General features: G+C 49.7%; 2 protein-coding genes across 3 annotated transcripts in view; one reads left to right on the top strand and one right to left on the bottom strand.

Moving 5' to 3' along the window:
• The window catches only part of SHMT1 (serine hydroxymethyltransferase 1), a 17,351-nt gene extending 6,062 nt beyond the window's left edge, over window positions 1-11,289 (top strand). The window contains exons 5-12 of the mRNA XM_006126585.4: window positions 52-212; window positions 1,586-1,667; window positions 2,477-2,689; window positions 3,743-3,859; window positions 4,955-5,077; window positions 5,611-5,727; window positions 9,200-9,310; window positions 10,070-11,289. Of these exons, the coding sequence (XP_006126647.2) occupies window positions 52-212; window positions 1,586-1,667; window positions 2,477-2,689; window positions 3,743-3,859; window positions 4,955-5,077; window positions 5,611-5,727; window positions 9,200-9,310; window positions 10,070-10,242 (1,097 nt within the window). The 3' untranslated portion in view covers window positions 10,243-11,289. The remainder of the gene's footprint in view (window positions 1-51; window positions 213-1,585; window positions 1,668-2,476; window positions 2,690-3,742; window positions 3,860-4,954; window positions 5,078-5,610; window positions 5,728-9,199; window positions 9,311-10,069) is intronic.
• On the bottom strand, window positions 11,140-22,927 carry SMCR8 (SMCR8-C9orf72 complex subunit). Of its 2 annotated transcripts, none has more exons than XM_006126586.3 (2): window positions 20,004-22,926; window positions 11,140-16,965 (listed from the first exon to the last, which is right to left on the bottom strand). In XM_006126586.3, exons 1-2 carry the CDS (start codon window positions 22,346-22,348, stop codon window positions 16,512-16,514), a joined length of 2,799 nt encoding a protein of 932 aa, XP_006126648.2. In that variant the 5' UTR covers window positions 22,349-22,926; the 3' UTR covers window positions 11,140-16,511. The 2 variants fall into 2 exon arrangements, with proteins under 2 accessions (XP_006126648.2, XP_014430729.2); XM_014575243.3 differs by having other exon boundaries at window positions 16,829-16,965; window positions 19,977-22,927.

Raw genomic sequence — 22,927 nt, 5'->3', positions numbered from 1 at the left:
CCCTCCCCATACCACAGAGCAGCGGTACCAAGAGCCTGCCTTTCGTTGCAGGCTCCCCGGCTAACTTTGCGGTGTACACGGCCCTGGTGGAGCCCCATGGCAGGATCATGGGTCTGGACTTGCCTGACGGGGGGCACCTGACGCACGGCTTCATGACCAATAAGAAGAAAATCTCAGCCACCTCGATCTTCTTTGAATCCATGCCCTACAAGGTGAGGGGGTCCCACCTGGCTGCAGGGAGAGCGGTGGAGGCCAGCGATTGTCACCTCTTCCATGCAGACTACTCACCCTGACTTCATGCCCTGGCCTTGGGAGCAGGGACTCTTTAGCGTGTCCCGTGTTAAGCAGGAGGGTGTGCTAGGACGGGGGATGCCAAAGGGTTAAATAGTCTTCCTGAGGCTAATGGGCCCCAGCATGAACACTCAGGGTGTGATCCAAGGCCAATGAAGGTGGGGGAGGTGTCCTGTTAGCTCCAGCAGTCCTAGGATCAGAGCCGAAACCCCCTAGTTGTCTCTCCAGAGCCCTGATGGCAAGCCCTGAGTGTGCAGGCTCTGCATACTCCCGGACGCGTCCCTTGGCTGCAGCTGGAGGAAGGAAGCCGGCAGTGTCTCCGGTGCCATTGTCCCAAAGGGGAAGTGGAATAGAACCTGAGCCAAACGTGATGGGTGGGTTAAGCTTGAGTGTGTCCTGGGAACCCAGCTCTCATGGGTGAAAACTTCTGCTGCAGTTGCCCAACTTCCCAGTAGCTTTCTCAGCGAGTTGGATCCTCGCTAGGAACAACTGCAGGGTTATTTCGCACAGTCGGAGCCCCCAATGAAGCTAGCATTCACCTGGACGGCAATATGAATTAGCCAGGATCGTGCTGCATTCTCATTCACGTTCTAATCAGAGACGTGTGAGCTGAGCATCTGCCTGGGACTTGAGAGATCTGGCTTTTACTACCAGCTCCGCCACTGATTAATCACTTGTGCCTCACTTTCCTGGTCTGTCAAATGGGCACAGGGATATTTACATCTTGCCCAGTTTGGTTCCCTGACCATGTTAACATCTTTGACCCACCCTCTCTAAAGGCTCTTCCTTATTAATCATGGCCAGTTCTCTTGCGAGCGTGAGTTTTGGGCTGCTACTGAATGCCCATTTTGTTCCGGTTCAGTGTGACCCTAGGCTATTAATGACGGACGTTGGACTCTGTGTTCCCAGAGAACAGATGGCAGCCAGTTTCTCCATGCTAATAATTTGCCCTGTGAAGTCATGGGGTCTAACAGCTGACTCAATCAGTGGGTCTTTAATGGAGGATGCCAGGGAGATCATCAGAGCATGGCTGTGCAAACAGTTGCACAGGAAGTTCTTTTCAGTGAACCCAGGGAGCAGGGAACACACGCTGTCTGCTCTGCAGACTCCTCTTGGAACCTCTTTCGTTCACCCTTTAACTCCGTTGGCTCTGCACTGTGAGGGCTCCGGGGGGAGCTGGGCACAGCTGTGCTGCTCGCTGATCAGCACGGCCCAGAGCGAGATGTTGCCATCTCCAAGGCCAGAGGAGCACCGTGCTTACCCTTCCTGTCTCCTCTTGCTGCTCCCTTGCCAGGTCAATCCCACCACTGGCTATATCGACTACGACCGGCTGGAGGAGAACGCCCGCTTATTCCACCCAAAGCTGATCATTGCTGGTAAGTGGCTGAAAAGGAAAAGCAGCTGTCGGAGGCTCAGGGCAGCAGGTAGAATCTTGTAAAAATCCTTTTCTCTGGTCTAGACTATTGAAAAATCCCAGCCACAGGGCTTAGTCGCTGGCTGGACACTTGAGAGCAGCGTGGTGAATTTCAGCAACCCCGCAGCATCCTGACGTGTTCTGAGCCGCCTCTGTGCTGGTGCTGCGGTGGCTTCGGGGGGGAGCAGTGTAGTGAGAGGAGGGGCTAGGAGTCATCCGTTCAGTGCATGACTCACTCCTTTCCTCCTGTCGTCAGGCTTGCAGGGGTGAGGAGACATGCTGGTTTGGCTCAGTGAGCTAAAAGATATAGGGTGGGAGGATGTCGTTCAGCACGTACAACTTCAGTGGCTTGGACCAGGTGTCTGCCTCTCCCTGTGGGGCAGTAGGGCTCGTCCTGCCACTTGGCTTCTTGCAGCCAAGTCCTGGGCCCCTCCCACGGCCTAGTTCCTAGACTTGGACATATTCCCTCCCTGTGGTCGTGTGCTAGCGGAGCTTTGTTGCAGGTCCGAGCAAGCATCTGGCTATGCAGCAGCCTTTTTGCTGAGGGTGTGTGGTGCAGTCATGGGGTGCTTCACTCTAGCTTCCTCAGATACCGAAGCAACTGTGGCCCAGCCTTGTGCGTGAGCTAGCCACTGGACTTACTCACTCAGCCTTTGGGTGGGGTGTATGGCCCATGCTGCCGTGGCTACACTATTGCAGCTCATGCAGCCACACCTGAGCATCAATCACAGCCCAGACCTACCCTGAGGCTGGTGTTTTCTCCCGACCTAGGCGTCAGCTGCTACTCGCGTAACCTGGACTACTCCCGCATGAGGAAGATCGCGGATGAGAACGGGGCTTATCTCCTGGCTGACATGGCTCACATCAGCGGGCTGGTGGCAGCCGGGGTGGTGCCCTCGCCATTTGAACACTGTGACGTGGTGTCGACCACAACTCACAAGACGCTGCGAGGCTGCAGGGCCGGCATGATCTTCTATCGGAAAGGTCTGGTCCACGGAGAAGCCGAGGGTGAAATGCGACACGGTTGGGCTGGGTGGGCCAGTGGGACCTTTGGGCTGCTGGCGGGGCAGGCGCCGTGGCTGGTCCATCCTCCCTCTGGCTGGCGGAAGCTGTGGAAACAAAGTTGGCAGAGAAGGGTAAAAAGGGCTTGTCCTTCTCATGGGAGTATTGATCCCCAGGACAGGCTGGGGGAGAAATGCAGGTGGCAGATGGCCAAGGATGCACTAGGAGTTAGAGGGAGTGGGGTGGGTGATTCGGTAGGGAACACGCTTCCCACGAAGCCTGCCTGGAACAATTCCTCAGCATTCCTCCTCTGCGGGAGCCGCCCCATGGTCGATAGGATTTAACCGAGGCCCAGGCTGTGTGCGGTTATTGATGGCCCCTGGTGGAGCAGCCCAGGTTAATCATTACCTTGTTGCAGAGCGGCTCAGTCTGGCTTCCTTGGCTCTGCTCAGCTGGGCTTCTGCCTCTGCTCGCTTTCCTCTCCCTTCTTGGCTTTGCCATTCCTTGTGGTCTCCATGCTGCCCCGGCCTGGCACTCCCAGCCTGGCCCAGCACAGTGCCCTGTACACACCTGGGTCAGGCAGCAGGGATTGAGTTGGGGGCTGTGGATTTGAAGCCTCTGCTGCCCGAGCTAAAAGATCTTTCTTTGTGTGGCAAAGCTACAGCAGGCTCATCTTCTGGCAGTGGCCGGGCCCCCCTTTCACGGGGACAGAGCAGCACACAAGGTTACACATTCAATCCTCCCTCAGTCAGACCCTGCCTTTGCTCTCTGCTGCTTAGCCCTCTCTCCCACTCCCACTCCGCACGGAGCTGGTGCCTGTGTGTCCCAGTGTGCTTTGCATTTGCAAGTTCCACAGGCCGGAGTGGGCTCTGCACAGCCCCAAGCACACCGCTGGGGGGGAGCGTGGTGACGTCCTGACTCCAGCCACTCCAGGGTTAGAGAGGAAACCCATCTACGCCCACCCGGGTGTAGAACACAGGAGGGGAAGAACCAGGAGTGAGCTGTAATCTCCATCTCCCCCATCCGTCCGTCTAGGAGCTCGCAGCGTGGATCCCAAGACTGGCAAGGAAATTCCATACAACCTGGAAAGCCTCATCAACCAAGCCGTCTTCCCAGGACTTCAGGGAGGGCCCCACAACCATGCCATCGCAGGTAGGCGCCCCATCGGGCCACGCCCTGCACGCCACACCGAGGGCGGAGGGGTGTCTAGTTCCAGCCAAGGTCGCAGGGCGTGAAGCAGGAGAAAAAGCACTTACTACTCAGCAGTGCCCCTTTGCAGCTGATGCCTAAAGGGATGTTTGGCTCCGCACAGGAGGGAGGCAGGGCCAAGCGCAGGGTCTCACGGACAAGGGGTGTTAAGAATGAGTTTGCAGCCACCCAGCACCAGGCAAGAGAGGTTAAGGGTCCTTATCCCCCGCCGCCGAATATTCTGCTTGTCTCTTGTAGCTCCTCTTATCTTGCACCACATGGGATCTAGAACTCCAGAACCAAAGGCAACCAAGGCTGCTGGCTGCACATGGGGATGTGAAGGTCAAGAGCTGACCTTGCTTTCATAGGCAGGCCCTAGCATAGATTGGGAGCCAAGTGCCCTTGCTTCCTGGGTCAGATTCCTCTCTGTCTCTTCTCCTCAGCTGTACAATGGCCCTACAACTCAGAGTCCGTGTGCAGTGCGCTTTGAGGTCCTCTGATGGCCAGCACTGAAGGATAGCAGAGCATCATCCTCTGGCTGGAACCCTAATCCCTGGCTGAGTCCCTGTGGCCGATCAGCGAGAAGAGCCTTTTTCCTGTGGGATTCCCACATTCCTCGCCCTCTCAATAGAAATAGCTAGCAGGTGATTTTCCTGCAATGGCCAAAGTCCCGATCCAGGCCTTGCTATTCAGGGCCAAAGTAGGGGAAAGGCACCAATGAAAGACACAGCTACAGTTGCACCATCTGGCCACTGTGCTGGAGAAATCTGAAATCTCGCCCTGCAGCGGGCCTGTGACTCTGATCCGCCAGACCACCAGGGGTCCGTTCGTAAGATTTTGGCCCTGTGTAGTGGAAGACAGCCAGTAGGCGCTTTGTGTAGCGAAGAGCCACCACTCTGGGCCAATGCGACGCTGCGTCCTTGATTTCTGGTTTGCGGGGGATGGTTCCTCAGCTTGCCAGGCCGGGGTTGCGTGGTCAGCGTTCTGGGTCACTGCCAAGCTTCTTCATGCCTGGGGTTCGCGTCCCAGGGGAGTCCTAACACTTGGCCTTTCTGCCAGGAATCGCTGTCACTTTGAAGCAAGCCATGACCCCAGAATTCAAAGCCTATCAGCAGCAGATAGTCGCAAACTGCAAGGCCTTGTCTGCAGCCATGATGGACATGGGCTACCACGTCGTCACTGGTAAGGACAACCGCTAGGTACCCACGGCAGTGCCTGCTGTGAGCAAGGCTGTTCCTGATGCCTGGGGCCACTGCTTTCCGCTCAGCCTGGGTTGCCATGGTTACAGAAAGGCCCAGGGCTCTGTTGTAACAGCCTGTTAGGATGCATGTGCAGGGAGCAATTTAAAGATTGTCCTGTGGCCCCGTGCAGGGAGTTTGAGCACAAGGCTCGGTGCACAGAAATGATACAGACGTCCAGTACGTTGGTACAGCCCTAGCCATAGACACAGCAGTGAGCCTCAAGCACAAGGGATGCCTTAGCTAGTGGGCCTGTTTCCTTTACTCTGGATAGCTCCTATCCTCCCAGGCCTGCCTTTGCTGGCACTTCCCCACCAACTCGCAGATGGCTCCACTGCCCTGGGGCTAGACTCTTGCCCCCTGCCACTTCCCATGGGAGTTGGACCGAGCCCATGTGTTTAATCTCCAATATCCCAGCCCTCTGACCTCCGCCACCCGTGGCTGAATCCATTTCCCATCCTTGTATTCGTCTCCCAGGTGGCTCGGACAACCACTTGATCCTCGTGGACCTGCGCAACAGAGGGACAGACGGCGGGAGAGCCGAGCGGGTGCTGGAAGTCTGTGCCATTGCCTGTAACAAGAACACCTGCCCTGGTGAGGGGCCCACTCTCCGTGGAATGCTTAGCCGGGGTCACAGTCACACAGAACCCAAAGAGTTGAGGTTGCTCAGGATCCCTGGGGAAACTGGACCACTTGGCTAAGTGCCAAAATCTGGGTTTAGGAGCCTTATCTTTAGGGTTGCAGATCTGAGGGTTTGGGCCACCAATGTTCCCAGCTCAGCAAACTGTGCTAGGCCCCCTTGTGGCCACATCTAGAACTGCTTCAGTGCTGGGAAGACTAGGGTTTAACAGGGTTCAAAAAGAAGCTAGAGAGATTCATGGAGGATAGGTCCCTTAATGGCTGTTAGCCAGGATGGGTAGGAATGGTGTCATAGCCTCTGTTTGTCGGGAAATGGGTCACAGGAGAGGGATCACGCGATGATTACTTGTTGTGTTCCCTCCTTCTGGGGCATCTGGTATTGCCCACTGTTGGCAGACAGGACACTGGGCTAGATGGACCTTTGGTCTGACCCAGTCTGGCCATTGATGTTCTTAATCAGGGAGAGAAAAAGACTTGTGCAAGTAAGAGGCTGGGGTCAAGCCAGACACACTTGTTCTTACTTGAGAAGCCTTCCCTCAAAGGTGAGAGAGCGCTCTGCGCTGGGGCAGGGCCCCAGAAGGAGGAAAGTCTGTCTGAAGTCGACAGTTTCCGGTAGTGAAGGACTGAAAACAGGCATGTGGCTTAGAGAGCCAGCAAGGGCAGCACCTGGGAATGTTTGTTCCACCTCTTCCATTCATAGAGCACTAGAACTGGAAGGGACCGCGAGAAGTCAGCCAGTCCAATCCCCTGCCCTTGCGGCAGGACCCAGCACCATCTAGACCGGGTGGGCAATAATTTGTGAAGTGGTTTCAGGCTGCCCCGGAAGGGGCAGGGCCTTTAAATAGCAGGCGTTGAAAGGGCTCACGCCTCCCCTGCAGCTCCCAGGCATCACGTTAGCCGGGAGCAGAGAGCCCTTTCAACGCCTGCTATTTAAAGGGCTCCTGGCCTCGCAGCTAGCGGGGTGCCTGGGAGCTGGGGACACGGGAGCTCTTTCGACTGCTTCTGTTCAAGGGCTCACGCCGTCCCTGGGGCTGTGGCCTGACAGGCATGAGCCCTTTAAATAGAAGCAGTTGAAAGGGCTCGCATGGCTCCCAGGCAACGTGCTGGGGGCAGGGCCTAGAACAGCTGTGTGGGCCGGATCAAAGCCCTAGGTGACCAGATTTGGCCCACTGAGTGGTTTTTGCCCACCCCGATCTAGACCATCCCTGACTGTGTTCATCTAACCTGCTCCTAGGCAGTCACCAGTCGGAGTGGAAGGGTTAAGACTTCCCGGCTACGTCTACACTGGCCCCTCTTCCGGAAGGGGCATGTAAATTTCACTAGTCGTCGTAGGGAAATCCGCGGGGGATTTAAATATCCCCCGCGGCATTTAAATAAAAATGTCCGCCGCTTTTTTCCGGCTTTTAAAAAAGCCGGAAAAGAGCGTCTAGACTGGCCCCGATCCTCCGGAAAAAGTGCCCTTTTCCGGAGGGTCTTATTCCTACTTCAAAGTAGGGTCTTATTCCTACTTATTCTTTGAAGTAGGAATAAGACCCTCCGGAAAAGGGCACTTTTTCCGGAGGATCGGGGCCAGTCTAGACGCTCTTTTCCGGCTTTTTTAAAAGCCGGAAAAAAGCGGCGGACATTTTTATTTAAATGCCGCGGGGGATATTTAAATCCCCCACGGATTTCCCTACGACGACTAGTGAAATTTACATGCCCCTTCCGGAAAAGGGGCCAGTGTAGACGTAGCCCCCTTGTATTAACCCCTTACCTCTCTGTGGCGTGGGGTTCTGACTTGTGGCTTGTTCTCTCATGAGCCCGGCAGGTAGATTTACCCTGAAGTGTTACTGCAGGAGCCAGTGTCACGTTGCTGCCTTTGGTCTGTGCTTCGAGCATCCCCCGCGCCACCCTTCCAAACGCGGAGCCCCATCAGGGAACTGAGTTCAGCTCCGGTCTTCTCGGCCTTGTGAACTTGGAAACACTCGAACCTAAGTGTTACACCCTGCAGGGCTTATGCAGGGCCTCTGCTAAGGGCTTTGGTGTGTGTGCCTTTGGGGGGAGGAAAGAGCCATGAAAGCAGCACAAGTCTAGCTCCTCCACAGACAAATATTCCTGCTGGATTACTACTTTGCCTACAGTCCTTAACTCAAATTCTCCCTCTCCTCCACTGCACTGCACTACGCTCCACCCCCGAAGTGGCTGCATTTCCATGCTGGAGCTGCCTGTCTATAGTGCTGTCAGATGAAAGGATCTATGGAAGCAGGGCCAAGCGTCACTCCCAGCGTCCCTGCCACTGAAAGCGAATTCTAGAACGCAGCAGGGAAACTCCCCTCATGCCTTGCCAGCGGGAGACGTTATCAGCTGGGAGCATGGGGGACAGTGACCAGAGGATGGGGAGTGCTGGCTGCACCTCCTTTCCTTCTAAGCACTGATGTACACTGCAGCTGAAAGGAAACTGGCGCTGGCGGATCAGATGTGGCTCGTTCTTTCTAGCGACCATTAGTGTAATCTCCTCACCGTTGCTTCCAGGCAGTCTTTGGGGTTGCTGCTCCATGGCCAAGTCTTCAGGCTGTTAACTTAGAGGCTAGTCGCTTTTCAGTTTCACCATGTGGCCTCTTTATGACAGAGGCACATGGGGAAAACCTCAAACCAACCTAGAGAGCTCTGAGATGGAGCCCTCCCTCCAAAATGATTCCAGTCCAAAGGAGTGTGAGCACACAGCTGGGTACACAGAAATGACACACAAGAACAGCCACACTGGGTCAGACCAAAGGTCCATCCAGCCCAGTATCCTGTCTGCTGACAAAGGCCAATGCCAGATGCCCCAGAGGGGGTTAACCAAACAGGTAATGATCAAACGATGTCTCTCTCCTGCCATCCATCTCCACCCTCTGACAAATAGAGGTGAGGGACACCATTCCTTACCCAGCCTGGTTAATAGCCATTAATGGACTTAACCTCCATGAATTTATCTAGTTCTCTTTTAAACCCTGGTCTAGTTCTAGCCTTCACAGCCTCCTCAGGCAAGGAGTTCCACAGGTTGACTGTGCGCTGAGTGAAGAAGAACTTCCTTTGTTTTAAACCTGCTGCCCATTTATTTCATTTGGTGGCCCCTCGTTCTTACATTATGGGAACAGGTAAACAACACAGATATCTGTTACATTGGTGTGGCCCAACCCATAGGGGCTGCCACTGTTCCTCCCAGCTCACTTGTAGCCAAGACCCTCAGATCTGCAAGCCTAAAGGCAAGGCTCCTAAAATCCATATTTTGGCACCCAGCAAATGGCCCCGTTTCCCAGGGATCCTGAGTAACCCCAGCTCTCCGGATGTTTCCCTGCAGCAGGCTGCAACCTGTGAAACTGCATCCTGGCCCTGGGGTCAAGCTTGCGCCTTCTGAGGGTGGTTGTGGGAGCATGGCCATCCTGAATGTGAGCTCTTTCGACAGGTGACAAGAGTGCCTTGCGCCCCAGCGGCCTGAGGCTTGGGACACCAGCGTTGACCTCCAGGGGATTCCGGGAACAAGACTTTCAGAAAGTAGCTCACTTCATCCACAAAGGTAAGGCTGAGGCAGCCACACCTGGCTGAGAATGCTGGAGAGGTGGCTCCAGCAGCTTACAGAGCAAAGGTTTCTGCAGAGAGGCCTAATCCAACTCCTCCTGCAACTGCTGAGCTGGACCGAGTCTTGGGTGCAGCACCCACCCCAGGGGGTGCAGGGCCTGGGACAACACCAGGACCCTCTCCCATGCAACACAGCCTAGGAGGTTACTGGGGGACCTGTAATACACTGGCACTAAAGGTGGCTGCTGTGCCATACAGACCTGCTCCCTCTGTCACCCTGTAGTGGAAAGAGCTGAGAGCAGTAGCCTCCATGCAAGCTAGGCCCAGCCTCCTCCAGTTGTTAGAGCATGGATTCCCAAATTGGGGGGCATGAAGAAATTCCAGGGAGGACGTGAGGCGACCCAGCCCCTCCTTCCCCCTGGTCAATCCTCCCCCGTAAGCTTTGCTGCTATTTTTGTTTTTCGGCTCCGGTCAGTTCCCTTTTTTTCCCCTCAAGTTTTGCTGCTATTGGAAGGGGGGGGGGGGGGGAGAGTTTCTCAAAAATAAAAAAGGGGGCGTGATGCCAAAAAGTTTGGGAAGGTGGCTTAAGCCCACCAGTGTGGTGCATGGAGGCGGGGCTGGCAGAGCTTTGTGGGGGCTGGGAGCGCTGTTGAATTCACTAGCTGTGCAGCTACCAGGTTTGTGTTAAGTGGGCTCCAGGGAGGGAACGTTAGTCAGCCTGAGCCACACTCTGGCAGCATTAATATCGCCCACACAGGGATAGAGCTGACGCTGAGGATTCAGAACGACATGAGCCCCAAAGCAACGCTGAAGGAATTCAAGGAGAGGCTGGTGAGCGATGAGAAATACCAAGCGGCTCTCAAGTCTCTCAAAGAGGAGGTGGAGGCCTTCGCTACTCCCTTCCCACTCCCTGGCCTGCCTGTCCTGTAAAACAAGGCAGCTGCACCCAACTCCAGCGCTAGCAGGACTCTGGAAGCAAACAGGGATTGCGGTGCATTCTCTTCCACTAGGAAAACATCGGTTGCCATCTGACAAGCCAATGGAACTGAGAGAAATATGTCAATCCCCTCTCGCCCACTTGTTAACATCCTCTCTCCTCTTCGTGATTTGTTCCCACAAGGCAGATGGCTTTTAAAAAGTTACTTTTTACCCTTCTCTCCCCCCGGCTATCCCTGTAGGCTGCTGCTCCACTTATGGGCATGACCAAGGGGTGAGTAAGCCTCCGTTTAGGAAACGGTTCCTTTTCTAGTAACTATGAATGGTGCAGCACTTAGCCCTTTTTTAAGGATTGAAATTGGCAACTGATTTTTAATACTCAACTGCATTTTTAACTAGGACAAACAGGGTAACTCAAGTCCAATTACAGACAGAATTGCTCAGCTTCCAAATGACTGATTAAGGGACTGCATGAACTGGCATTGCCCTCAGCCGGGATTTATGCGTATTTTAAAGAGATTCTCAAATTGTGCTTGTGTTTATCATCAGATTTCCCTCGGGAGCCGCTTACCACGCAGTCCCATTTTGTATGTAAAGGGTGCAGTAGGAAAGTATCACACTTCACTACCTTCAAACATGTCTTGCTAGTTTCAGAATAGCTCATTCAGCCTTCCACAATGCCACTCCCCATGGGAGAGTAACTCTGATTAGGAGGTTTTCATTATAATCATGAGCGGCAAGCGTACTAGTCCAGGTGCAATTCTGAGCTACCGAAAGAAAAACTTTCTGGTGCTTTGATAACTCCAGAGCACGTACCCCAGATTTTCCCTATTAATCAATGTTTCAGATGCCAGTATTTCAAGCCACCACCTGCAGACTCTTTCAAACATCTGAGCCCAAAGTATAGGACCATTTTTAATAAGCACAGTCAAATTAGAATTTAACCACAATGTATGACAAGAATAAGCTTTAAAAAATACAACCAACTTTTTCTGTATTTCAAAAATATCTGAACCCAAATAAATAATTTTTTTAAAAGTACATTTCTCCTACTATTCATTTGGTGTTAACATCTGTGAAGCTCTTGTGCAGCAACACCCACATCACTACAAATTACAACATGCTGCTTGGGTTTCTTCCAGGTGACACTCGGTCTAACTACTGATGCAGGTGCCCTGTAGAGGTACAGACAAGGAACTTGACATGCAATCAGAAGATACGGTGCTTTACAATAAGAGAATTCATCACAGCCTACTCATGGCCCTCAAAGGCAGTTCTGAGCCCAGCCCCATCAATCTACTGAACTATCCTTCCCCAAGTAGGCAGTGGGGCCAGATAGCCTCTGCTTCTGCCTTTGTTAAAATGCATCTCTCAGCAACCAGAACATAGTAGGTTTATGATTTCTCAAGCTCTGGTAGCAGGTTCTAGGCTCTCACTTCAAAATGTCTTGGTGGTCCAGTCTCTTATCTGGCACTGCCTAAGGCTGCATCCACACTTAAAATGCTCCAGAGGCACAGCATCAGCTGGGGTTGTCCTATTGCTGTAGCTAACCCATCTCCCTGAAACAAAGCTATGCTGCCATTAGCCCTCACACAGCACTATTCTCTTGGGCTACGGCTCGCCTGCCCCCTCTTGCGCAAGAGAATATGCAAATGAGTCAAAGCAGTGAATATTGCCTTGCCTCATTTGCATACTTAAGCCACAATTTTGCGCAAGGGGCTTTTGGCACAAAACCCCCCTCTTGGGCAAGAGCCATTCTTCCTGAAAAAAAAAGCAGCAGAACAGCTCATGGGGGGGGGGGGGGGGGAGAAGAGAGTTGCGCAAATGGGAGCAGTATAGGCAGCTCTTTTGCACAAAAATGGTGGCTCATTAAGTATGCAAATGAGGCGCAGTGATATTCATCACTTTGCCTCATTTGCATATTCTCTTGCACAAGAGGGGGCAGTCTAGACATAGCCTTGAGGTCTAGTGGATAACAAGAGCTCTGTATTTTAGGACCAACCCTTCTCCTGCTCACTGAGCTTCCTGTTGTAATGCTGGTTCTAGATGTTCATTCGGATGGTTGGTTTTTTCTAAGTGTTTTAACCCCAAAGCAGCCCCACCGATACGTTTGGGCCCAAACCTCCCAGACATGGAGTCTGAAAGTGCGTCAGGCACTCAGTAGCTTGTACCGTCAGGCTTTCGGGCCACCTTGATTCTGCTGCCTAATAAAAACCAAGAATATTATGCACTGCAGAACCCTTAGCCCTACAGGCTTCCAAACCCCAACCCTTAAAACATGTCCTGTATTGCTAGAGCACAGGCAGTACTTCCCTATTATAGTTTAAAGGCAAAACAGCTTTTGAGCTGCTCAGAAATGATCACTACTGGCTTAAGGTAAATCTGAGCACTATCCTCTGAGAAATGGAACTGGTAGAGGCTTCACTTCACCTCCCTCCATATGGCTGACCATCCTAATTGTTGGTTCTGAAAAAGCACGAGGCTAGCTTAAGAGAGCAAGCCAACAAAACAGCGTCAAACACAGGGAGCTAGAGGACAGTCAGCAGAAGGCCACAGGAGACCTTTGCTCTGATGAATTCTCATGTGGGGCTTACAAACCACATCTCCCTGACACAGACAACACAAAGAGGAAATGTGAACTACAGCCAGCCATGCAGTGCGTCATGGGGTGCATGCTAGTGGCATTTACAGAAGCACAATACAACACTGGGTCTTCGGCCTTTCCGATGGAGAGACTTCATTTAGTAATGAGCAGCAGCAAATATTAGCCCTACAGGATCTAGTGCCACTTAAGGTTTAAAAAATGCAGCTGAAACTTGACATGTACCAGTGTTTTCCCTTGGGCTTTGCAGTAACAATTCCAGTTTAAACCAGTTATTAACATACATGTCAATATCAGCAGTAGGAACCATTAGTATTAAGCTCCCAATTAATTAATAGTTCCTAATAGCAGAAGGTATTGAGGCAATATGGTTAAGGACCAGGTAAAGTCTTAAAGTGCCTAAACAGGGATCCTTATAATATGGTAAGACAATCAACTCTGAAAGCTTTCAATCAAGTGAGGCACCTTTTAAGAGTTGCATCAACTTTCCAAACACTATCTGCCAGTTCAGCCTTGTGTAGGTTTTTCCCCTCTCACTCTGGATAACGGGAAAAAGGAATTACAAGCAATAAAGATCTAGCAATTCAAGTTCAAGACCTATTCCAGCTGTGCCTAGCTACGTGGAACAGTCTCCATGCTACAAGGCAAGCTAAGCCTCTGTTTCCTGTACTTTGTTTATCTGCGCTGCTTGCTCAACATTAAAGCAAATAAAAGTTGCATGTAGCATGGGGGAATTCCTCAATCAGGAGCAAAAGGAACAGGTCAGATGGTCCGGGTACACCCACAAAGCAGGGGAAGATTCTGAAATTGACAGCCGCATTGGGCAGGTAAATCGGGAGAGAGATTGGTAGAAGCACAACAGCTGGTGGTTAATCCCACCTTGCAGAATACTAGATACCAATGCAGTTTTGCACAGAGAAAAATTAGAATCTTCGTTTACCAACTTAGGAGTCTGATTAAACAAAACCCAAATAATGCTGCTGTAATTAGAAAGTCCCATAATACTGTATCCTGCAACATTCACCAGTCCTGCTTCATTGTTCTGTCAGATAGGGAGAGATCAAGGTCTCCAAGAACTTGGGTATGTTTTTAACCCTCCTCACTCCCAACTAGCATCAGATTATTTTACAGTACAAAGATGAGGTCTTGAGATTAATATATTTTCAGTCCATTAATTGACAGAGAGGTTAAGACTGAATCATATCTATATTGTACACTTACTAATAAGATCCCAGCTGTTCTTTTTCTAATTGGAATCTTGTTTAGGCTTAAGGTTATTAAGACATGTCCTTAAATTAACAAGCAGTGACTTTGGTCACCTAGTACATTATATTGTTTTTACATAAGCACAAAAATAGCTTTTACTAGCAGACCCAGTTCACATGCAGCAGCTGCACACAGGCGGTCACATTTAGAATCTGAAAAGGAAAAGTTCTTCACACATGCTTTTTAAATGTGAAAACAATTCTGCAGCACTGTGCACAGACACATGTAAAGTTGACATGACACATGCACACACTGCTCAGCCCTTCAGCAAAAGGCTATTTTACACTGGCTCCCAATGGCATGCTACAAATTACAAGCAACCTCCGACTGTAGTGAGCCTGTAGTACCTCCTCATTTCCTGTTTGACCTGGTCTGACTGTAGTACCTCCTCATTTCCTGTTTGACCTGGTCTGACTGTAAGCCATCAGTAGTGATGCTAACATTTAAAACGGTCTTACCTCCTCATTGATTCCCCCTAGCCTGCTGCAGTACTGTCTCAGACATTTCTCTCTGTGAGGAGGATGAATTACAGCAGTATGGACACTAGGACCATACAGTGCAGTGTTTCTCCAGAGAGCCTCTCTTTGTTTGGGGTGCATGTTACATAATAGTGCAGCTATCGCCTCAAGTTTCAATGGTATTTAAAATACACCAACCAATCCAGCACTCTGCATTGCAGCTTCCTCTGGTACGTTAGAAATTTACATTCAGTTTCTGCATGTCTCAATCACATTAGACAGAGGTTTAAAAATATATACAGTTCAGTTATTCTAGTAATGGCTTCCACCCCGAATCAGACAAGAGCAGTGTTAAAAAGAAAAAAACCCAGATAATTGTTTCCACCAGAACTTTTCTCATGTAAAACAACTTTGGGACTGGCCTTGGATGTGCTGTAGTAATCTCCAGCCAAGGGGTGGCCACGAATGAGATGTAATCTCCTCGGAGATTCTCGGGCAAGGAAAAGATGCACGACAAAAGCAGAGCATGAATCCTTCCACACTGACCAGAAGAAAACGCACATCTTCTACTGGCAATATGAAGGTTCTGACACAGTTTGCAATGTGGGAGGAGCTTTGAAAAGTTCTCAATATTCAACCAATGGGCTCAGTGAAGTGCAGTACTGCAGCATCCAGAACTACCCACTGGACGCTGTGGGAGAGGTAGTAGAGAAGTTGCAAAGGCGTGGTATTAAAAATAAATAAATAAAATGGCATGGCAAGACAGAGCTAGAAGCAGTGCTTGGTGCCGCTGAGCCTACACTCATTTTCCTATCCAATGCACATCTAGCTCCCGACCCAAAATTACAAGGATAAAATGTTTAATTCAGTACATTCATTCCAGATCTCTCCTGAGTGCCTGCCTTAAGAGGTGCCTTGTCCCCATCTCTCCCTCTGCAAGCAGTTTCAGCTGAGTTGCATTATTTATTCTCTAAACTCAGCGTAACCAAGAGGTGCCCTTTTTGCTATTCACTTAGCATATCCTCTTCAAGGTTACACCACAGCAGTGCGGCAAAGCCTTCGCAAGATTTAAAGACTTGTAAGTCGCTTCCCCATCCCCAGGTCATCAATGAGTATGCTGCAAATTAATAAGGCACAGTGCTCTACATTCACACTGAAGGAGGAGCCTCAGAGTCAGGACGCTCTTAAACCTTTTCTTCTTCCTGCAAAGCTGAGATGACAACAGACACATACATGCTTCGATCTTTAGCTTAGAGGCTCAGCAACAATCAATTCCATGAACCATGAATGAGCACAGACAACACAAAGGGACACTGTGAACTATTTACTGGGGGCAGGTAATGTTTAGCCTCCACCATGCTTGACAGCTTTAATAAGCCAATATCGCCTCCCCACCCCCAAACTTGGGCAAATGTATTTTGTCATGGGTGTAAAATAGTCAAAACCCATAGGGCCCATACTTCACATTTAACTCCTGCCTATGCACTAGTAATGCTGATGCCACCAGGCAAATGCAAAGTTTTAACTAAATGTACATGTTACCATGTACTGAGGGGATCGGACACTACTCATCAGAGGTCACCCCATAATGATAGCTGATTTCTCCTGCCCTCACTGCCATGAACATGGTGATGATGTTCTTGGCATGGTTTTTAAAAGTTGACAGTGTCCCTTTAACATCTAAAGATGGGGTGGCCAATCTTTTTAAGATCTCGAGCTTTTTTAGTGGGGTACAACACATGCAGTTCTCAGCTGTGGGGAACCACATAGAAATTAGGTTCCTTCAACACCATGTTTTCTAGCCAGTTGACTCGTGCTTGCAAATATGTTGAATGTTTTGCATCATTCCCAATATATCTGATATTTGTAAACAGCAAAGTCAAGCACAGATGATCTGCATCAAAATGAGAATCCACAGAAGGGCAGCCCAGAGGATATTAAATTTTGTACAAGAAGCTGGGAACATAGTCAAATCTGAGGACAGGGTTACTGCCTCTGATGGGTTCCTGAATGTACTGCAATTTCAGCAGCTCTGCTAGGTACTGTACCACTTTCACATCTTCATTCACAAGTCCTAGATGAAATTTCAGAAAGTTCCTCCTGCGAGACACAACCGAGTCCTCTGTTTCTGTCTCGTTGATGGGAAGGTGCAAGTGATGGCAAAAGGCGTACAAGAAGGCCTTAGAACACAGCTGAGTCAGAATATTTTGGACGTGCATATAGTAGGTGCTTCCTCGTTTGATCTGAGTGCGGTGATCAGCGAGCCTGGGCACCAAGGTTCCTTTATAAAGGGGACAGCGTAGTGTCTTACTGTCCACATCCAGAATGCTGATGTATCGGCTGTATCGACTCAAAGAATGCAACATATTGACACCAGCAGGGGAAACCATTCTGCAAAAGAGAAGAGAGAGATCGCATCCTAAGGACAGCTGCGAAACACGGACACAAAGACTCAAAGTTTTTACAAACTAGATTGGAAGGTTTAATAAAATACAGTGTGATAATCTTTATGAGTAAACTTGTCACTTGGCTTTAGTAGCAGAGATCAAATGTAGAGTAGGGATGTTGAATATCAGTTAATTGTTTAGTCGATTAACCTAATGAATTCTTATCCTGGTGCAAGCTGGAACTGAGCCAAGCTGTCTGCCAGCCTGCTTGGCTCCTAATAAGTTTTAAATACAGAGCTGCAGCAGGGGGACATCCCAGACCTGGTGCAAGCCAGGACTGAGCCGGGCTATTGCCCAGCCTGCTAAAAATGCACTGGGGGAGGGGGGAAGCGGTGTATGCGTATGATGAATAGACACAAATATTGCTACAACTGTTCTCCACTGGAAGTGAAGGAACAGCCCTCAGTGGTCCCCTTTCCAACAACTGCCTATGTCCCCAGATTTTTTTTGCTGGTAGTTGCTTTGACGTTGGTGAAACCCTGCTTGGAGAAAACTTTTTGTAAACAAATCCTTAGACAAGCGAGTTCCACTACAGAGTCTGGGCATTTCTTGCTAGACATGAAGGCAAATGATATTCATCACATGCAGACACCAAACAAAGCCTAACAAGTCTGTGAGATTTAACAGAGATAATCATAACTAGGGATGTTAAAAAGTGGGAACTTGTGTAACCACAGAAAATCTCAGCAGTTACGTGGTTACACGCACCCACAGCGTGGGGCAGCAGCCAGTGCTAGCTGGGAGCTGGCTTTCAAGTCAGCTCCTGACACGCACTGGCTCCCACCCGCAGCCCTGCTCCTGGGGAGCTGGCTTCCCCCCTCGTGCTGCTAGCTCTGTATCAGAGCCAGCAGTGCAGGGTGGGAGCAGGGCAGGAGCCTATGTATAATCGTTACCAGTAACTGATAAGCCCACGCTTATCGGTTAACCGTTTAAACAATTATACTTTTATTTTACATCCTTAATCATAACCTCAAGAAAACTCTGCCCAGTGTTTCCAACTCTGCATGACTAGATCTCCTTGTTGGGAATGGCACACCACAACTTCAAACAAGAGGAAAGAGTTGCTGATCTGTAACAAGGGGTAGTAGGCCCCCCTCCCCTCCCAATATTACTCTCTGCCTAAATGCGAGCGCCAGAGCATAGTAATAACTGGCAGCACAGGTGAAGAGTTGTCATTTTCACTTACAAGGATGTATAAATAAATGTACTCTTCAAGACGATTTAATAATTCAGAGCCTCTAGGTAAAGAAAAAAAAAAAGCACAAATACACTAGGCAGATTTCTGCATTTCGATTTTTTTATGCAGAAAAAGCTGCCTTTTCTAGTGGAAGTTACTGACACGAAGGGTATGTCTAGACTACAGGCTTTTGTCAACAGAAGTTCTGTTGACAGATACTGTCCACAAAGCTTCTGTCGACAAAGAGCGTCTAGACTACATCCAGTTCTGTCGACAAAGCAAGCCGCTTTGTCGACATGACAGTGTAGACGCAAAGGACAGTGTAGATGCAATAATGCCTTCTGTGGACAGAACTCTGTCGACAAAAGGCGTTATTCCTCGTAGAATGAGGTTTGCAGCCGTCGACTAAGCTGCTGAGTTCTGTCGATGTCGACAGAACTCAGCGGCAGTGCAGACACAGGTATAGTTTTGTCGACAAAAGTCCACTTTTGTCGACAAAACTCTGTAGTCTAGACACACCCTAAGCTCTTACTATAAACTTTTATACATACTCTCTGTAAGTGTGAGACAGTACAAACTTTCTACAACAACACTTGCTCCTATAAAGTTACGAAATGCAATATACATGGATTCTGTTGTATGGTGGTTTTTATGTAGTAGCAAATAGAATAATACCTTGTGTATTAAGAACTGAATAATCAGATTTTAGAACCATCTTACAGTACCAGAGAAACCCTCTTCTAAGTATTGCTATTGCAAAGAATGTCTTCACCCAAAGCAGAAGTTTCCCAATAAACTCAAATGCAGTTTGAACCTTCAGCACACAAAGCAGTTTGGGCCTTTTGCTCCACTTTAGAGTGAAACTCTGTGCACCGTAAACATGTTCCACTGCGTTTACACACATTATCACAGGGCTCAGAACAAGACTTTTGCACCTCTTCCCAGCACCTGAATTGCAAGGTTGCTAATATATGGATACAAACAAGCCATTGTCCCTTAAGCAATTGTTGTTGGTAGGATGTTCTAGCCTTTCATTTAATCAAAAGCACAATCCTTAATAAAAACTTAATGGAAATGTAGAGGCCCATATAACAAGGACAAACTTCAGCTGTAAGAAAAGCAGACTCCTGCCTAAGAGATTCTGAGGCCTCTGGTGGCAACATAAGAAGCAACACCTTGAAATATCATGACCTGCTCCAGCAAACTGCTGCGCCAATGCATTTGTCTGAGTGCTTTACTGGACGGGGGCCTTTGGTATTTTTGCTGTACGATTGATTTCCAACTGACTAACAGGAATCCAATAGCTAACACTCAGCAGAATGATTTGGAAGTTTAACACTTTAAAAGAGAAGGAAAGTACTGGAAGAAATACCACCCCTTACACCAGTGGTCCCCAAACTGTGAGGCGCACTGAGGAACATTCAGGAGGGCGAGGCAGGGAGGGAAGGGGGCAGGGAGGGAGCCCTGGCTAACTCCCAGAGAGGGGAGGAGGAAAAGTGCCAACGAGCTCTGCTCTGGCCCTATTTCCCAGTCACTGACCACGACCCATCTCCTGGCCCCTGGGCAGGGTGCAACAAAGTTTGGGGACCACTGCCATACACAGACACACATGTACAGCTAACAAGCAGAATGTGTAGCAGCAAGGTCCGCCCAACAAAAAAGAGGGGGAGGGGTTGCTTCCACTATCAATTCCCCTACAATACTTCCTTTTTAAATTTAAGAAGTCTCAAAAAAGGAACTATTTGCTTGGGCCTCGTGACATTAATAAGCCCACGAACCTATCTGAAGGAGATGTGTTAGTTTACCTCTGCAGTCCAATCAGCTTCCACTTCTGAAAATCCATGATATTCAAAGGGGAAGTGATCCAATGGTTCACAGGCATGGCAAATAACCCACAATTAGGAACAAAGATGGAGAGAGCAGTCACAAGTTTCTTTACCATTGCTTCATCTTCCCCCAGCACTATTAGTGTCCTTCCACTGAGCAGCGAATATATTGCAGGATGAGCAAAGGGATACTGCCTAATGAACTTTAAGGCATTCTGGCCAGCCTTTTTTCTGTGCCTTTCACTGAAGTGACTGAGAGGATGAGCAGGAGAAGAAGTTCTATCCGAACACGTAGATGCTGCACTACTCATGTAGCTTGTGGAGTCTGAATATTCATCCAAGCTAATTTTACTGGCCTCTCTACTGCTTAAGTAATGTGGATCAAGCTCATATGAAAGGAGTCCTCCTGAGACATCATGTGAAGAACAGTCTGAGAAGTTCACATGGAATCCCTGATCCACCTGCCTGTATGGCTGAGGTGGAATACTGACCACACCATCATCATCATCACAATGTTTTTGTGGAAGGTCAGGTAGTGACTCTACAAAGTTTGGATTCTCTTTGCCAATACAACAGGCAGAATCAACTGGCAATAATTTCTCCTCTTCAGAATTGCCTTCCATCTCTTTAACGTTAGCTGGATTTAAACGTGGGCTGAGGTAAGGACCTCTACCTTCATCATCTGCATACGATTCTTCATTAATGGCACTTGGGTAGCTTGCTTTAAAATCTTCAGGGATCAAAGATTCTGAAGGACACAAGCTTAGGACTTCAATGCTGTCCTCGCTGATGGTTCTTCTGCCAGCTGCCTTGCTCCTGATCATTTGTGGACTTGGCTGAATAGGCAAGCTTGCCTGGCTCTCTGAATTTGTAAGAACAGCAGCAGACTTTTCTGTTCCCAAAACCTCAATGCTTTCACCACTACTAATACTCCCTTTAATGTCTGCATCAAGATATTCCAAATTCTCCTGGTCAAAAGCAATAGGTTCTGTCACTTCTGGTTCTTGGGAATCTTCAATTTCCTGCTCCATCTTGATAGGTACAGACTCCACACTGGACTTGTAAGACCCCATGCTGATTAACACTTTAGGAATCAAGAATTGTTCCAAACACTTGGTGTTAACAGTGTCTTGATTAGATAACTGGCAACCCCCATACTGTTTTTCGGGTTTTTCATCTAACACACACACATCTTCAAAAAGGAAGTTAGTTATAGTTTGCTGCTTTAAAAGTGCTTTACTGATCTGATTTGTCAAAAGGTAGCAAACATCACCTCTAAACATTTTTTCTATTTGATTTAGCTGATCAAGAGTTTGGGTGAAAAAATAAATATCACAGAGTTCCTCCAAGGTTTTCAGCTTCTTGTCAAAACATTTGGCGGATTTGGCTTTGATGAGCTTAGGGGTGTAAGATGGCATCCGTGCATGATGATGCATTTCACTGGGCTCAGCAGGGTTAGAGGTAGTAGAGTCTTGATCAAAAATTGTATTCGCTTGATCCACTACACACTCTGGCTCATATGGGTGGAAATCAGAATCTTTCAGTTTTCGATAAGGATACGACCTGATTTGCTTTAAAAGATCTTGATGCTCAATAATGGACTTTTCAACACTAGCCAGTTCATTGGCTTTTTCAATGGCCTGGGTTGTGTAAAATCCTTTGTCATTGGCTTTCTTCTGTATCTCTGTTTCATTGTGCAGAACTGTCCTGGTGTAATCAAGGTCTTTCAGTTTCTTTTCAAGTTCATTAGCAAAAGCTTTCCTATTACCAGTCTTTAAGCATTCTGATGCTTTGGAGAACTCTGTAGAGAGCTCCTGAAATTGCTGCATGATTTTGTGCTCATCAGTGGAAATGTACGCCATGCAGAAAGGCCTCACAAAGCCTCTAGCTTCTAGGTCATAGAGAGTCAGATGCTGCACATAAGCAAAAGCCCCTTCCTTGGAATCTCCCAACACCACTTTGGAATCCTCCACAAAATTTAGCTTTGGGTAGGCGCATCCAGGTGGGTGCCCCACAAAGGAAGCCTGATAATCCACAGACATGATCCGGAGGGAAAAATAGTTGAGATCAAAAGTGCCAGACACTTTGGCATCATCCGGGATGGTCAACAAAGGCTGAGGGCCCACTTGCTCTGAGAACTCAGAGATGAGAATGAAGTCCTTGGTGAACTTGGAGCCTGAAAACTTGGACCAGGGGTTGGCACCGTGGTTCGCAAAGGGGAAAAGCGGCACAGAGTATTCCTCAGGCAGGGCTGGTTCATTGTAGGCCTCCTCTTCAGACTCTTCCTCTTTGGTAAAAGCCACCACATCAGGGGCGCTGATCATATTTATAGGTGGGGTTCAAGGACATGGAAAAGGGATCCCTTCCCCTAACCCAACCAATAAAAGCTCAATCAGCAGCCATCGGGGAGGGAACCCTTCTCACACCAGAAGCAGCGACTCCTCTGCCGCCCCCGGGCCAGGCTGAGCGCCCCTCCCCTCAGGGTCTCCGGGTGGGGAGGGAGTTAGCGCTGCTCGTCCAAGCTGCCCGACCAGTTAGTTCCCCATTTCGCCGGGATCAACGGCCCCGGCCCCCCCGAGAGCCGCTTCCCGCGCGGGCAGCTCCCCCCGGCCTGGGGGCCCTGGCGCAGCCCCGCTTCCCCGGCGCGAGAGCGAGGGGCCGGCCCGCCCGGGCTCCGGGATGCAGCGGGCGGCCCCTCCCCGGGCTGGTTCTCTCCCGGGGGAGCGGCGCTTCCCCAGCTCGGGCCCCCGCCCGGCGCCGCCTCCTTCCCGGCTGCCGCGCCAGCGAGGAACCGCCACTTCCCTCACGGACGCCTCAGCCCGGCAGCCATCTTCCGATCACATGACCCGCTCGGGCTGCGGCCCCTGACCCGGAAGTGGTTTGGACGCCCTCTTCCCCCGGGG

This window comes from Pelodiscus sinensis, chromosome 16 (genome assembly GCF_049634645.1).
Source record: "Pelodiscus sinensis isolate JC-2024 chromosome 16, ASM4963464v1, whole genome shotgun sequence".
Classification (NCBI taxonomy): domain Eukaryota; kingdom Metazoa; phylum Chordata; order Testudines; family Trionychidae; genus Pelodiscus; species Pelodiscus sinensis.
Note: the sequence above shows the minus strand (reverse complement) of the source record. Positions and strands in the feature narration are given on the sequence as shown.

Excerpts from the sequence above, each read along its gene's own strand:
- SMCR8 (XM_006126586.3), bottom strand. The coding sequence starts at position 22,348 with ATGATCAGCGCCCCTGATGTGGTGGCTTTTACCAAAGAGGAAGAGTCT. Across the intron at positions 16,966-20,003 it reads AAGCTGATTGGACTGCAGAG|AATGGTTTCCCCTGCTGGTG; the intron begins GTAAACTAACAC and ends TCTCTTTTGCAG.